Here is a 15,277-nt window from a genome sequence, read left to right as displayed (position 1 = left end):
TCATAAAAGGTTTCAGACTAAGTTCTGAGTTTTATTTGAATGGACATTTAAATTAATTTTCAATGCAAAAATCTTGGCAGCATTTATACATCGAAATTAAGTTATTAAATATTATCAATTTATGTTACTCGAGTAGGGCAGTGTACGCGCTTTTGTTCATTCCACCGTATACTGGCTTGAGTCTTCAATCTTTATCAAGGCTCAGTAGTTCGTCGTTTTCGGGGCTCTACTACCCTGCCTGTCGTATGTTCGAATCCTCGCGGAAGTACTGACGTGTTCACATCAGTTTGCACGAGAAGTGGCTAGTTTAGCTAGCTAGGTAGAGCCGGGTTGTGACACAGCGGCCGTATCAGGTAAGAAAGGACTGTCATTGATTCTTTTCACTGCAATTGTAAACACAACCAAGAGAGGCAGGCCGGTACTGAAACTAAGAAACACAGTTCAAAGTGATTGTATTATTCAGTGAATACGGCTGTGGTTACAAGAGAATGGTTTGATTTCTAACTGGGCTAGCTGGCTAGCTGTGGAGCAGTTGGCAACGTAGTACCGTATCTCCGGAAGTGAGTTGTCAGGTTGTGAAATTCCTTTGCTGGTATTTGTAGTTCAACGTTTTCCTGTGAGACATTAATTGCAATGGTGAGAGAACGGGCCATGAACTACATTTTCGTTTGCCGGGCTTTAATGTGCACTATGCTGGAGTTCTGGGAAATGTAGTTACATGCGTTCATTTAAGGGCCGACAGGGGTTAACCGAAGCCTTACTAAAACTACATAACCCATACACGCAATAATTTGGGCCAAAGGGCAATGTACATTTAGATGGCTAGTTAACTAGCTACTTCTAGGGCTAATTTGTAAGCTAACGTGAGTAACTTAAATATTATCACCGACGAAACGTTAGTAGAAGTTATTGCATTATCTGTTTTGATCGTAGCCATGTTGTGGTTTTCCTAGAGAGTCCGTTTTGATAAATATGACTTATTAGCTGCTTTCTTTTCTGCCTAAGCCTGATAGCTAGTTATGCAGCTAACGTTAGCTACAACCACGAACAGTTCTACGTGGTCTTGCCTTTATTTAGCTAATGTTACATGTCAAAATGAATCATTAATATCCCTTGTAGTCGCTACGGCAACACAGTGCAAGTTGGTAATCAAATATCTGAAACATGACCGCAAACTACAATGTTCAAGGTGGGCTAGGTTAACGTTGCCTAGAAAACTCATGATCCACTAGTTACGAACTCAATGGATCTCTTGAAAGTCATAAGTGAAAGTAGCCGAAATATTACTTAGATTTAAGTGATAAAAATCGTTACCTATCTTGTTAATTTAACAAAGCGACGACTACATTTTCTCCAGGCCATTTCCGCCATGTCCGTAATATGCATGGACCGTCAGTACCTGCCAGGCAGCTGCCCATCTGCACTCACTCCATCACAGTTGAAAGAGTACACAACACAGAGACTTCTTTACAGCTCCAAACGGCTGGTTCTTTGTAAAGCTGATCGCAAATTTCAGTCGGCGCATTCCCTTTTTAACCAGTCTTACAGGGTTACTTGTCAGAACCTTCAGTTAAAAGCAGGCACAGCATTTATTTAGAATTGAGAACACACCTACTAAACTGGTGCATACAGACCAATATCCATGTCCTCTTCTACCGTTTCATCTTTTCTTGGTACAACTTTCATCTCACCAGATGTTTATTATTAGCACTAGATCTGTAATACCAACTCATGTTAACTTTATGGTATTAATGCCCCATGACTGCCGTAATTATAGTATATTTGTGAAAAATATTCAAAAATAATAAAACATTTCATCATAATAATGCTATTAGATTTTTATTTTGTCATAGTTCTTATTGTTGAAGCACAGCATTGCAATTATAGAGGAGACCAGAAATTAGACATGTTTCGGATGTTACGGTTTAGAGATGTAATCCAAGGAAATTAGGTATTTATAAAGAACGGCATTTCTTGCTTACCCCTACTAAGAGGTCAAATATTAAAAAAAGTCAATAAACAACAAATTAAGTCAATGTTGATATGTCTCTCAAAAAGGTATGTAGGCTGGAAACAGTTTCTGTCTTAGTCTTGATTGAAATTCCAGCCTATATAACCAAGATTAGGAGATGCTAGATTTGTGCATGCTACATAATGGTACTGCCCACTGCAGCTTATAAAGTCTATTTCAGTCAGTAGCTTATATTCCTGCATCACGAATCAAAATGTTATTTTAATTATCTTCATTGGCAGAATGTCAGAAGGGGACAGTGTTGGGGATTCAATCCATGGGAAACCATCTGTAGTCGCTGCCTTTTTCACACGGATTGGACAGGTAACGTGCCTATCACTCAGATCACACACATTATATCATTTAAGTAATTAAGGATTAAATTATTTGATACTGTGTATCTCATGACCATTCAGCTACGAGTCTAATTACCTTGCTAACAGAAGTTAAAATATTCAGATTTGCTGCTAAAACGTTAAATGGGTATCAGTTAAAGCAGTGGTGATTTAAGTCACTTCCATGGAATGAATTAGTTATGCCAGTGGCATTTTATTTTCAGAAACACTTCTGTACTGAAATGTTACATGACTAGTGTTGCTGTCCTGTTATCACAGCACCCATCTTCAAATGTCTTACTCTCACAAACACAGGCTTACACCATAGTCGAAGTTAGATATGTCATTTGCATCAATTGCAAATAAGCAGCACAGTCTCCCAGTGTAGCACTTGTCCACTTTTTCAGTTTGATATTTTCACTCACACATTCTTCTCTCCTTTGTCGTTAAAATAACCACTCAGTGACAGTGTAGTAATCCTCAAGCTTTGTACTCAACAGTGGTATCAGTGCTTCCTGACATTGTGCATTGTCAGGCAGAGAAAGACATAGGTTCAAGGGTTAGGGGATACTTAAATTGAAAATATTTTCATTTACTGTAAGTAGAAATTAGGGCAATGATAGCCATGCTAATGTCCAATATCACTGTTTCTCCACAAAGTGAAAGTTTTTCAGAGGCTCTGCAATATTTTATGTGAGGTTGTGTCTATCTTGTTCATAGGTGATATTCTCTACCTCTAATGACTACTTTTTGTTTCCTGTTGTGTATTTTTTGTAACAGGTCTATCAGTCATGGCTAGACAAGTCAACGCCATTCTATGCAGTGCGATGGGCAACCACTCTACTACTTACTGCTGTCTACATGATCAGAGTGTACATACTACAGGTAAGTGTGTATTTCAGTTTTTTTCCAATTTACTATATTGTTCTTTGCTCAGAAAATGTAAGCCATGAGAGTTACAGATAATTCTGATAAAAGCAATACTGTTATAAAATTATCCATTGCCCTGCAATGTCCAGTTTTTTGAGACTGTCAGAGTGAGAAGTGTTTCACCTGTACTAATTATTTATTAGTAGTCTGTGCTGTTGCTGTACCGGATTGCATAAAGCTCATTGTTTTTGTTTTTTGCTGATTTTCACTAATGGTGAAAGATTGTCTTAGGGGACCCTCCAAGAGGATAGTGACTTTTTTTTGTGTGACTCACCGGTCTAATGTGTGTGTTTTAAATGTTTGCCTACTCACCTCTCTGTTTCCATGAAAGTGCTTATATGTTTCTAACAAAGTTGCTCTTTTGTGTTTACTGGCTGCCCAGAAGGCATTTTAATGTGATGATATGCCTTTTATACTGCTTTTCAGGGTTGGTATATAGTAACATATGCTTTGGGAATATACCATCTCAACCTGTTCATTGCTTTTCTATCGCCAAAAGTGGACCCTTCACTGCTTGACGAAGGCAAGTTGATTCAGTTATGTCAGATTGGTATTTTGTAATGTGGTCATGTTGTGTACTCGACAGTAGGTTGCCTCTTGGGTGCTGCCTGTTCATTTAAGCTTTTGACTAGTCACGTTTATGTTCAGTATCAATTCCATCAAAGGTAAAAGTAAAATGTTAGAAAGAATACTTTCTCATACACAACATGGGTATGGACCAACTTGTTGTTATGGGTTACAAAAGCCGCTATAGTATATATATAGTCTTAATTTAAACATAATCTGTTATAGATTGTGAAAACATTTCAGACTAGTGTCTGTTCCACAGTAATTGGGTCTTTTCAAGAAAACAAAACAATCATACTTTTGATCGGATAGTGTTTTTTTTATTGTTGATTATGGATATTGCTGGTCTTAAGAGTCATGATTGAAGATTCCCCCTTTTTATTAACTTCCACATCACCCCGTAACCTATCTCTCCTTCAGATGAGGGCCCGTCCCTTCCTACCAAGCAGAACGAGGAGTTCCGCCCTTTCATCAGGAGGTTGCCTGAATTCAAATTCTGGTGAGTCCAGCTCATGGTCTGGGAACCTATCACTTTCATCCACAGAGCGATTGCAAATTACATGCTTTCAAATGACCTGTGTGGCCAAAGTTGCAATGTTTTAGCATAAACCAAAGAAGATTGAATTAATCTGCGTGTATTTGCTAGTGACCCTATACATCTCAACTTAATCTATACTTGATTCCTGTCATCCATAGACCATCCCTATCGCATTACCTTCACCTTAACAGAGAATTTCCATTAGATCATTAGAAAAATGGTGTAATTGAGGATTAAGTCTACCTGGACTACCATTTACAGTTTGTGTTAAGCCTTGTCTGTGTTTATGCAAACTCCAGATCCTCTTGTGTGCTAAAGCAGGAAGAGATTAAAGTAGTTTTGCATTAGTCTAAAAGATAATCTGTGGTTCCCCTTTCCATGTGGTTCTGCACTGTCAAAACATTTCAGGTTTTTTTCAACTTGAAAATGTAAATGACCAAGTTGTTTTTAAAATTGTAAGATAACTGTAATAGTACTGAATAGTAGGGGTTGTAAAGCACAACTTTCATCAGGACACAATATTATATTGATTCTTTGGACAATAATACGATAGTTGTCTATAATAAAGTCTGCCACAATACAATTTCGATTCAGTTCAGGGGCCTGCGATCGATATGAGACGATATCATATGCCCATTTAACACATTTACATTTATATCCACCCACAAAAAGCAACTTATTATATGAGTTGACAATTTATTACTGAACTCCTCCAGACATTTAAATGAATGAAAAAATAGACCTATTGTTCACTATAAAGTGCCGCATTTCTCATGTTTAAGTGCAAATGTTTTTTATCAGTTAACTTATGACCAAATAGATACCTGCAAAACTAATGACATTCCCACCAGCACCAGCTGAACTTTGCGTTTTGTGCTTATTAGCAAATGCATGCTAACATGTTAAACTAAGATAGTGATCATGGTACCTGCCCAACGACATCAGCCCATGTTAGTGTTGTCATTGTTTGCATATTAGCATGCTGACATTAGCATTTAGCTCAAAGCACCGCTGTGCCTAAGCAGGCATTCAGACAAACAGACTTATGTTGGTGGGGGCAGGTTGCCTCCAGTTTGAGTAAGAGATCAGTGAATCTGAAGGCTTCTCAAACGGCAAAACACTGCACAGCGTTGTAAGATCCTGTCTTACAGCTGGGCCACACATCCTGCGTGAGCAGCGCGTGTGCTTTGTGGAACCTCTTGCTTTTTATTTTGACACCCATGTTAACAGCCTGCGTCCGCATGTGTCATCTAGAGTTTTTTTTTTTTTTTCGTGTGACGCAAGCAGTTGTCAGCAAAAGTAGAGAGTGAACATGATCTGTTGATAGTCATATTGACATCATATCAGCAACATTACACCTTTCACTACAATGTTAATTGTAGTCTATATTTGTAGAATACCTTTTCCCATAGACTTCCCATGATAGAGATGTCTATAAATCAGCAGATAATTTTTTTTTGTGGTACATTATCTTCCAGTACAAACACTTACAAAGCCCTAAATCATTATGTCCTTAAAGTTGTAAAATTCACAAATGGCTGAATCAAGGGTTATTCACCTCGGTATTGTCACTTTCGTTCATGTGAGCAAGCCCGAGACCGAGAGGTTGGGAGGCAGGGTTAAAGGAAACGCTAGTGCGCTTGCTCTATAGGCCACACAATGCGGAAGATCCAGGTAATTTTATACTCGGAAGCCAAACTTTTTTGGCCTCATGCACCACTGAGCAACTTTTATAGGAATCAGAATCAGAATCAGAAACTGTTTATTGCCAAGTAACATACAATACAAGGAATTTGCCGTGGTTTGAAGGTGCTATTGTTTCGATAACTAATAAGTAGAATATAAAAGGTAAAATAAGAATAAAAATAAAAATAAGATAAATAACAAACAGTGCAGTGACCAGAATAAAGTAAAGTGTCCAGAATGAATGGGGCCCTGCCTCCGTCACTGTATCCCGTTCTCTTTATACATCAATGCATGGATTTGGCATTGGTTGCTTTGTAACTTAGCTCTTTGGGAAGGTATTGAATATTTTATTGAATGCTGTAAGCATCATTTAAAAATTTACTCTGAGCACAAAATGCCTGTACATTTAATCTTGGGCAAATTCGACAAGAGTGTGTCAGTTATCCTGTTTTGCTATTTGTGTTTGCAAACTTTGTCCCTTGGTGATCACATGTCATCTGTCTGGGTGGCATGGAGGAGCTAGCTAGTTAGGTAACACACCAGTTTCTGTGGGTTTACTTTCAACCTAAATTTAACCCTTTCTCCAGCACTTCGGTTTAGCTGTTAATCTCCAGTATTTCATTGTCATTGCACCAGTCGTCTTGAACTGGTGTTTCGCATCACATGCTCCCTCGCGCATTCCCTATTCAGAATATAAATCCGAGGAATGATTTGGCTAAATAATGTGTAGGAAACACTGCAGAGTAAATAACTGTCCAACTCCAGCAATATTTGGCCAAACAACTAACTCTAAAAAGTGGGGCAATCATCAGTCTAATCTATACGAGGAAGTTGACCAGATTCCTTATGACAACAGCCTGTCCATAGGCTAAATGAGACAGGATGGCATTTACCTATTTATTTAAAAGCTGCGTATAAGTTATAAAACAGATAACCACAATAATAATACAGGGGTCGAAATGACTTTCAGCATAGAAATTGGCATTCATACTTACAGTGATTAATATCATTAAGGACAAATATATTTTTTTCATGCAAATAAACATAATTGGCCTTGAATTTGAATTTAAACGGTGGCATTGCATTAAACTTGCAAACGCATGTAGACACCCTGATAAATCCCTTCCTCAGATTACTCTCCCCTCATTGATCCCAAAATGAAATATCTTTTAGTGTCTAGACAATGTCACAAATGTGGTTACACTGTTTCAACTGAGATTATGTTACTTTTCTTGGCAGGCATTCAGCGACAAAAGGCATCGTCATCGCCATGATTTGCACATTTTTTGATGCCTTCAATGTGCCAGTGTTCTGGCCTATACTTGTAATGTACTTCATCATGCTCTTCTGCATCACCATGAAGAGGCAGATCAAGGTAAAAAAAAATATATACATTGGCCGACGTATACATGCACTGTGTATATTGACACTGTAGCTGAGAGACAAGATGACTTAACAAACCTCAGGCTGCATTATATTGTACCTGTGTTTCTATTATGTCCACCCTTTACGTGCAGTGCATATGTATTATTTTGAATATCTGAATACCTTGTTTTAAGTGCTAATTCCACATGGGATACGTTGGTAAAAATGTTTGAGCAAATCCTCGAAATACCTGCTAACTCTCCTCTTTCTTCCCCATCTTCTCTAGCACATGGTCAAGTACAGATACCTACCCTTCACACATGGGAAGAGGACATACAAAGGCAAGGACGACACAGGGAAAACTTTTGCTAGTTAAAAACTCCCACTTACCCTTCCTCTCCTTCTCATTTGAAATCTATCAGTCACAGCTAGTGGGGAGTGACAAGGATTAGACATTTATTTTCTTTCTTTTTTTGTAAGCGGGACAGTAACATAACGTGGAAAATACAAGTTTTGATCCGTGGTTACAGTGTTGGATGAGGATATGAGCAACACGGATCAAATTAGTCTGGGAATATTGCCTTTGTCTATTAAGGGGTAGGAATTTTTTTTGAGGACCCTGATCCTCATTTTAGGATTGGTCTGCAATTGTTCAGTAGTAGGTGAGACTAAGTGCTGCCTTTTGCCTTTTTAACCCCATGGGGTAAGTATAAAGTCATCAAGAAGGAACTACACTGAAAAAAATATATGCAGTGAAATTTGTGATTTCTTTTTTTTTTTTTTATTCGATGGCAATTTCAGTACATCTACTTTTCCCAAGTGAAATAAATCTGCCAACTTTTGATTAATATATTGGTACCTACTTATTTGTAACAAGTTATACATTGAAAGTCAGTAGTGTTAGTAGCAAAATAATATGATTTAGATGTGTAAGATGAAATCTGAAGGAAATGCAACGATCTTCAAATTGAATTATTTCATCTTTTGTAATAAAAGTGTGCGGCCAATCTGGCTTAGAAGTGTCTCAGCCAGCTGTCCTCTATACTAAACGCAGACACTTTGGAGAAATTAGTCACATTTCACCTGAATATGCATTCATGACGGGCAAAAAAAAACACCTATCATAGTTCATCTTTTGAAATGATAACGCTCATCACAAATACATTTTGATTGAACTTTTGTAAGTTTAAAGTATTACCTGATTCTCACGGGCATAGCCAGTGGAACAAGCATCAATGTGGATGGTTATCGGTGACTTCATTTAAATCTTCAGACACCCACCACATCATTGAATGCATAATTCAAAGAGTGTCACTAACCCCAACCCATTTAGTCTCCTTTAGCCTGTAGTCTACCTTTTTTAAATCCCTTCTTTCTACTTTTGCCCCTTTCGTAGAGTTTAACAGATGGGATACTATGTTGTTGACTACCCTTATGAACCAAATTTCTTCTATTTTAGGGGGCATTTACTGTAGCTTACAATGGCAAGTGAATTCATTTTCTGTAACTCAGATTATTACACCATTATGTGGGTAATTATTCAAAATATACTGTGTCTTCAAAGTGCACGGCCAGTTTTCAAGTCCATTTCAGAACAAGGCCTAATCTGAGGTAATAGTCAAACAATCACACATTTACCCCGATGACCTTTTCTCTTTGAAACATTTTCCCATCTGTGTTTCAAAGCCTGGGGTCCATTCGATTTGTGTAGACTAGCTGTTGTAGTCCTTAATATTCTGTGTTAACTTTGACAAAACGTTATGGTAAATGTAGTCATTCCAAGCAAACTTTTGTTCTCTTTCTTTTGCAGAGGAAACATAAGAAAACAGAGATTGAGAGCTTTTATTATAACAAATGGATGAAGTGGGTGGTGATCACACTTTCTTTTCTATAAACCTGTTGATTTTTTTTTTCTCCATTTCTATCAGAATGCTGGGGCTTATCTGTCATTACTAAACTTTGATCAACACTGTAGTAAGGGATCAAAACATTTTCTGTAAAAAGTTTGTGTTTCAAAGGGTTGTCTGGAGGATTTGTATGTATATATATATATATTTTAAAATATGAAATTTTTTGAGATTATTTTTATTTTAGTTTTTTCTTCCAACCACCATACTGTTTCCAAGTGTTTAAATTTATTTCAGCTAAAATTGATGAAAGCAGAACTGGTTAATTGGGTTCTAGATTTGATGAATTAAATAGCCTATGTTTCTCATGGATTGCATGTTGTTTTCTTGTGCTACAGTTACAAACAAAAACTTGATTTTAATAACTTAAGTGTAATTTTTTCACTCCAAATGCTATTAAAGAGGCTGTGTCCCTTCAAACAGTACATAGGTGTCTCGGCTTCATATTTTGTAGGAATTCATGGAGGAGAGTCAAAGGACAAACAACCAGAATTTGATTGGGGCCCAAGGTGTCGATACACTTCTATTTCCTTAAGTCGACTGCCTTTCAATACAGTTCATAATTCACTTAACATTTTCCACACTCAAGCATCTCTAGATTGGTGATGAGAAATACAACAAAAAGACAATGTAAGAGTTTGACATCCTGTTAATTAACACACTTAATGTGCACCATTTAAGATAGGCCACATTCAGAAATGCTAGCAAATACTTTGCTGTTTTAATATCTAACTTTCTATTTTGCAGTTTTCTGCAGGCACTCAACACATCAGGGGGACAAGTATAACTTTCTCCCCCACTCATGGGCACTATTAGCCTTACTTGTTTAAACCTGGGCTGCTATGGAGGAAGGGAAACTAAAAAGCCCAACAGAGGTGTCTCCCATAAAAGATAAATATTTCTAATTTTCAAATCTGTAATTTCCAGGGTTAACAGATTTATTAATAATAGGGACATTAAACTTTGTTGCTCATGATGATCATTAAACCCTGTGTGTATGTACCGCAGGGACTCTGCAGCAGTTCCAATGATTTTTGCATACAGATTTGTGTATTTTCCTCCAGCCATGTGTAGGTTTCTATTTATGCCACATCACTCCCAAATTCATGGAAATTATCACTCGGGTTTAGCCATCACCAGTGTCTCATAACTTCACGACTCTTGAATCAGATTGGTAAATGGTAACTGCAACAATGAAACACTTTCTCGCTTCTCTGTGTCTCCTGGGATCTTTTCTACATGCCTTGGCTCAATGCACTGCCCCAACCTCAGAGTTTCAGCTGGAAGGAGATTATTTAATAGGTGGACTTTTTGATATTCATCATGCCAGTGATTCTGTTGATCATGTTAATGGCAGACCAGAAGCCATCGACTGCTCCAGGTGAGTTTTATAATAAAACTGAGAGGATACCTTTTGAAGATGAAACTAATGAACACAAAGTTTAACAGATTACATTATTACACAATCCAGAGTTTTGCCTCAGATTTCAGGTCAGCAGATATAGCTAGTAGCACATTTCCCCCCCAAATCAATTTAATTAAATCAAAGTTGAAGGACATCAAGTCTGCATTATTAACCCCAGTACTTGTTCTATGAAATCCATGTAACAAATATGTCTGTACAGGCTTCGCAAACAGTAATACTTAAACAATGATACCAGTTTTACCCTCTGTTCACAGTAAACGCTTCATTCTTTCAAGTTATCGGAGATTTCAGTTGATGAGATTCTCTGTAGAGGAAATCAATAACTCTACCAACCTACTGCCAAATATATCTCTTGGCTATGAGATATTTGACCACTGCTCAGATACACAGAATTTTCCAGGTGTTTTCAACCTCATCTCAGTCAATGGCTTGATCCAACCGTGGGATGAACCACACAAGAATCTCTCCAAAGTGATAGCAGTGGTCGGCACTTATACAAGCACTGAGACACGGACTGTGGCCCCACTCTTCATGATGAATCACGTTCCCATGGTAAATTTCCTAACTTGTATTTTAACATATGTTTTGTGTCAGTTTTTAAGAATCAAAACCGCTTTTAACTTTTGAGAATTTATTGTAACTGAAAATAATGACAATTTCTCAAATACTCTTTCAACAGGTCAGTTATGGAGCTGCTAGCTCTGTCTTTTCAAGAAAACAGGATTTTCCGTCTTTCCTACGAACAGTGCATCCCAATAAAGACGTGATAGAAGTAATTGTTAACATTGTGCAGCACTTCAAATGGCGCTGGGTTGCTTTCCTTAACATTGATGATGATTATGGAAATGATGGACGGGATTTGTTCATAGACAAGATTAAGGACACTGAGATGTGCCTGGCATACACCAAAGGTCTCAACGACAATACAAATTACTCTCACATATTCAAACAGATAGCGGCACAGGGAGTAGGTATCATTATTGTTTTTGCTCCTGAATGGATTGCTGAAGCTCTCATTGAGTCAGCAATACAACTGAATGTCACCAACAAGGTGTGGATAGCAGGGGATGCATGGTCCTTAAACAAGAGGCTTCCCAAGAAGAAAGGAATCAAAAATATTGGCACTGTACTTGGAGTTTCTGAGTCAGTCATGGCAATACCTGGTTTCAGTGATTTTATCAATGCTTCCAAAAGCCAGACTCATTGTGAAAATGCAGGACAAAGTATGTGTTATCATCAGGTTTGCAACTGCAGTAGTCTGAGTGCAGAAGATGTCATCGCCGCAGACCCATCTTTCTCTTTTCCCGTTTATTCTGCTGTATATGCCATCGCTCATGCCTTACACAAAGTCTTGCAATGTGAAGCTGGCAGATGTAAAGGCAATATTACAGTCTACCCACACATGGTAAGTATACAAATAATTTCAGAATTCATGTGATTTATTCTCACCATCTGATTCTTTTTTTTTTCTTCTCACGAACACCCTGCAACATTTCAGTACAAAACTTTTCACGTGGTATTCTACAGGTCACCATCTGATTCTTGGCTATTTATGTTTCTTACAAGTTTATCTTACAGAAAAGCCTATTTGAAAATGACCAATCACAACACAACATAGTGTCTGCTTCATCATACATACGAGATGTGAACAAAGTCTTTAAATTCACAGCAAACAATTAAAACTGATTTTTATCTGTCAAACATTAGAAATCAGATCATAGATCCACGCGCTACCGATTGCTTCCAGTAGGATACTTTAAATAGAGCAACATTTCAATCTCAAAGAGATCTTTGTCAGGCTTCGTAAAGCCTTGTGACACATTTCAATCTCATTAGATGTCTTTGAGGCTGAATCATTGTAGTATCACATTTAATTTACTGGGAGCTACCAGCACAGTGTGCAATTGTTTTGTCTGATTTCTGCCTTTAGCATTGAGTCGGTTGATCCTGCATGTGCATTCTCTCTAGTCTTATTAACTTTTAAATATTGACTTGGTATCGAAATCTCAGAAGAGAAATTTCAGATAGAAGAGTGTACGATCTAATAAACCATTCCCTAAAACCTGCATCACACTGCAGTTCCTCTCTCCATAACAATATTTTCAAAAACCTATTTAATCAACACCTCCAATGTCAAAATCGTCATCTGAACTTTTTGTACCCTCATCAGGTTCTAGCAGAGCTGAAGAAGACAAAGTTTACACTTTTAAACCACAGTATTGAGTTTGATGAGAATGGTGACCCCAAGAACGGATCCTATTCTATAGTTTTCTGGAACCACAATGGTGATGCAGAGGAGGTCGGCTTTAATCATTTTCACCCGTCTTTCAATTTCTTCATTAACAGCAGCAAAATTCATTGGTACACAAAGGGAGAAGTAAGTTGCTTTTTCTTACCTTACCTCTTAGAGTTTATATGATATATGTTGTTTTAAAAAAATACTTGTTTTGTTTTGGTTTTCCTACTTCTGCAGGATGTGTCTGTGAATGAGTGCACATGTGCACAAAGATATGTTTTTTTTTAGTAATAGCTGCGACGGAGGCAAAACACAATATCATGGTGTAATTTGCAGGGACATCTTGATATGATACTCAATGTTGTTTACATTTTACAAAACCTGTTTAGAAATTTAAAACAATGTATATGCCTAATTACTGCTACTTCTCTGTGTTCTCTTTCCTGTACATACATTTACTTTTCTACTACACAATTGTCTTGTGCAGGTGCCTACTTCACTGTGCTCCACAGAATGTCCTGTAGGAAATGCAAAAAGGTATGATGGAGTCCATAAATGCTGCTTCAATTGTGAGATCTGTCCAAGGGGAACTTATGTCAACAGCACAGGTACATTATTTTACATGAGAGGAAGAAAATGAGTAGTGCTGTTATTCTAGCCTTGATGGGATAAGCTTTTGTTTTATGGCTCAGAGGGTTTAACAGTCATATCATGATGATGGGACATAGCTATATAGGCTTACATTTTCACTCTGAACACTGCACACACCAATTACACCAGAGAAATACATTATTAGTCTAGTTATTTACAATACTATTATCTCTAGAGTAAACTGTGAAGCAAGTTTGATGTTTTAGGAGAACATACAGTGTCACAGATTAAGTGTCTAACAATGAATCCTAAACTGTTTGACATCTCTTTACCCACAGAGGACTTTTCAAAACATACCCTTAACTTTATTGACAAATTGTACGTCTCTCATGTAAAACAGAGGATCCCTACAAGTGCATCCACTGCAAGGAGACAGAATGGTCTGCAGTAGGAAGTACATCATGCAACCTGCGGGTGGTGGAGTACGTCCCATTCACAGACAGCGGGGCTATACTCATCATGGTTGGGGCCTGGGCCTTGGTGGGTCTCACACTAGCTATGGCCGTTCTCTTTGCCATCAACTACAACACACCTGTTGTCAGATCTGCTGGGGGACCAATGTGCTTCCTAATTTTAGGCTGCCTCAGTCTGTGTAGTCTTAGTGTGTCCTTTTACTTTGGAAAGCCAACATTTTCCTTTTGTATCTTAAGATTCTTGCCATTCATCTTGTTCTACACTGTTTGTCTGGCATGTTTTGTTGTGCGCTCTTTTCAAATTGTGTACATTTTCAAAATAGCTGCCAAGTTCCCCAAGCTCCACAGTTGGTGGATAAAATATCATGGACAATGGCTGGTCATCACTGTGGCATTTCTTACTCAGGCACTCTTATTTCTTATTGGCTACTCATATGCCCCCCCCAAGCCCAACAATGAAACATCTTGGTACCCAGACAAAATCATACTTGGTTGTGACATTAGTCTGAAAGCAGCCTCTGGTTCTGTGGTTTTACTTATATCTTTGTGCTTCCTTTGCTTTATTTTCTCCTACATGGGAAAAGACCTCCCCAAAAATTACAATGAGGCCAAATCAATAACATTCTGCCTGTTCCTGCTGATCCTCACCTGGATCATCTTTGCCACTGTATATGTGCTTTACCGTGGAAAGTACATCCCAACACTAAATGCTCTGGCAGTACTCTTCAGTCTCTACTCCTTTCTCTTGTTTTATTTCCTCCCAAAATGTTACATCATCATTTTTCAATCGTACAAAAATACACAGCAGTACTTCCAAGGTCTCATTCAGAATTACACCAAAAGAATTTGCCAGTAGCAGCTTGTAGTAAATGTGTTACTGTATACATATGAACTGATGTGGTTCAGGCCTTCTGAAAACTTTCAATGAAATGATAATAATTTGGCTTTGTAGAGTAGATGGTCAAAAAAGGACATTGTAGAATAAATGTTTGTCTTTTGTTGTTTTTGTTGCTTTTTGTTGTAACCTAATCATATTGCAGATATTTCTGATTGTTTATTTGGTTGTTTTACTGAGGGATGTATAAGCATCTTGAAATTCGCTTGAACAAAATACAGTGATTAACATTTTAACAAGAGGCACTCATAATGTTCTGGGGATGGTTGGCATCTCTTAATCCTAATGAGAGTTTCTGACTTCAGAAACTAAACAAG

The 15,277-nt window shown here is 37.7% G+C and overlaps 2 protein-coding genes across 3 annotated transcripts; both read left to right on the top strand.

The window, feature by feature from the left end:
* Positions 1–283: 283 nt before the first annotated feature.
* Positions 284–9,754, top strand: rer1 (retention in endoplasmic reticulum sorting receptor 1). 2 transcript variants are annotated; one of them, XM_070910292.1, is made up of 8 exons: positions 284–353; positions 2,254–2,335; positions 3,127–3,231; positions 3,703–3,799; positions 4,264–4,342; positions 7,307–7,442; positions 7,719–7,773; positions 9,243–9,754. In XM_070910292.1, exons 2-8 carry the CDS (start codon positions 2,255–2,257, stop codon positions 9,251–9,253), a joined length of 564 nt encoding a protein of 187 aa, XP_070766393.1. In that variant the 5' UTR covers positions 284–353; position 2,254; the 3' UTR covers positions 9,254–9,754. The 2 variants fall into 2 exon arrangements, with proteins under 2 accessions (XP_070766393.1, XP_070766392.1); XM_070910291.1 differs by having other exon boundaries at positions 7,719–9,754.
* A 778-nt stretch (positions 9,755–10,532) lies between these two features.
* LOC139289226 (taste receptor type 1 member 1-like) lies at positions 10,533–14,967 on the top strand. Its single transcript, XM_070910781.1, has 6 exons — positions 10,533–10,720; positions 11,020–11,317; positions 11,445–12,170; positions 12,936–13,142; positions 13,489–13,609; positions 13,993–14,967. The coding sequence occupies exons 1-6, from the start codon at positions 10,533–10,535 to the stop codon at positions 14,919–14,921; spliced, it is 2,469 nt and encodes an 822-aa protein (XP_070766882.1). The 3' UTR covers positions 14,922–14,967.
* The last annotated feature ends 310 nt before the right edge of the window (positions 14,968–15,277 follow it).

Source organism: Enoplosus armatus, chromosome 8, assembly GCF_043641665.1.
Source record: "Enoplosus armatus isolate fEnoArm2 chromosome 8, fEnoArm2.hap1, whole genome shotgun sequence".
Taxonomy (NCBI): Eukaryota; Metazoa; Chordata; class Actinopteri; order Centrarchiformes; family Enoplosidae; genus Enoplosus; species Enoplosus armatus.
This window is presented reverse-complemented; position numbering and strand designations above follow the sequence as displayed.

Excerpts from the sequence above, each read along its gene's own strand:
- rer1 (XM_070910291.1), top strand. The coding sequence starts at position 2,255 with ATGTCAGAAGGGGACAGTGTTGGGGATTCAATCCATGGGAAACCATCT. Across the intron at positions 4,343-7,306 it reads TTGCCTGAATTCAAATTCTG|GCATTCAGCGACAAAAGGCA; the intron begins GTGAGTCCAGCT and ends TTTTCTTGGCAG. Across the intron at positions 7,443-7,718 it reads CCATGAAGAGGCAGATCAAG|CACATGGTCAAGTACAGATA; the intron begins GTAAAAAAAAAT and ends CATCTTCTCTAG.
- LOC139289226 (XM_070910781.1), top strand. The coding sequence starts at position 10,533 with ATGAAACACTTTCTCGCTTCTCTGTGTCTCCTGGGATCTTTTCTACAT. Across the intron at positions 13,143-13,488 it reads ATTGGTACACAAAGGGAGAA|GTGCCTACTTCACTGTGCTC; the intron begins GTAAGTTGCTTT and ends TGTCTTGTGCAG. Across the intron at positions 13,610-13,992 it reads AACTTATGTCAACAGCACAG|AGGATCCCTACAAGTGCATC; the intron begins GTACATTATTTT and ends CATGTAAAACAG.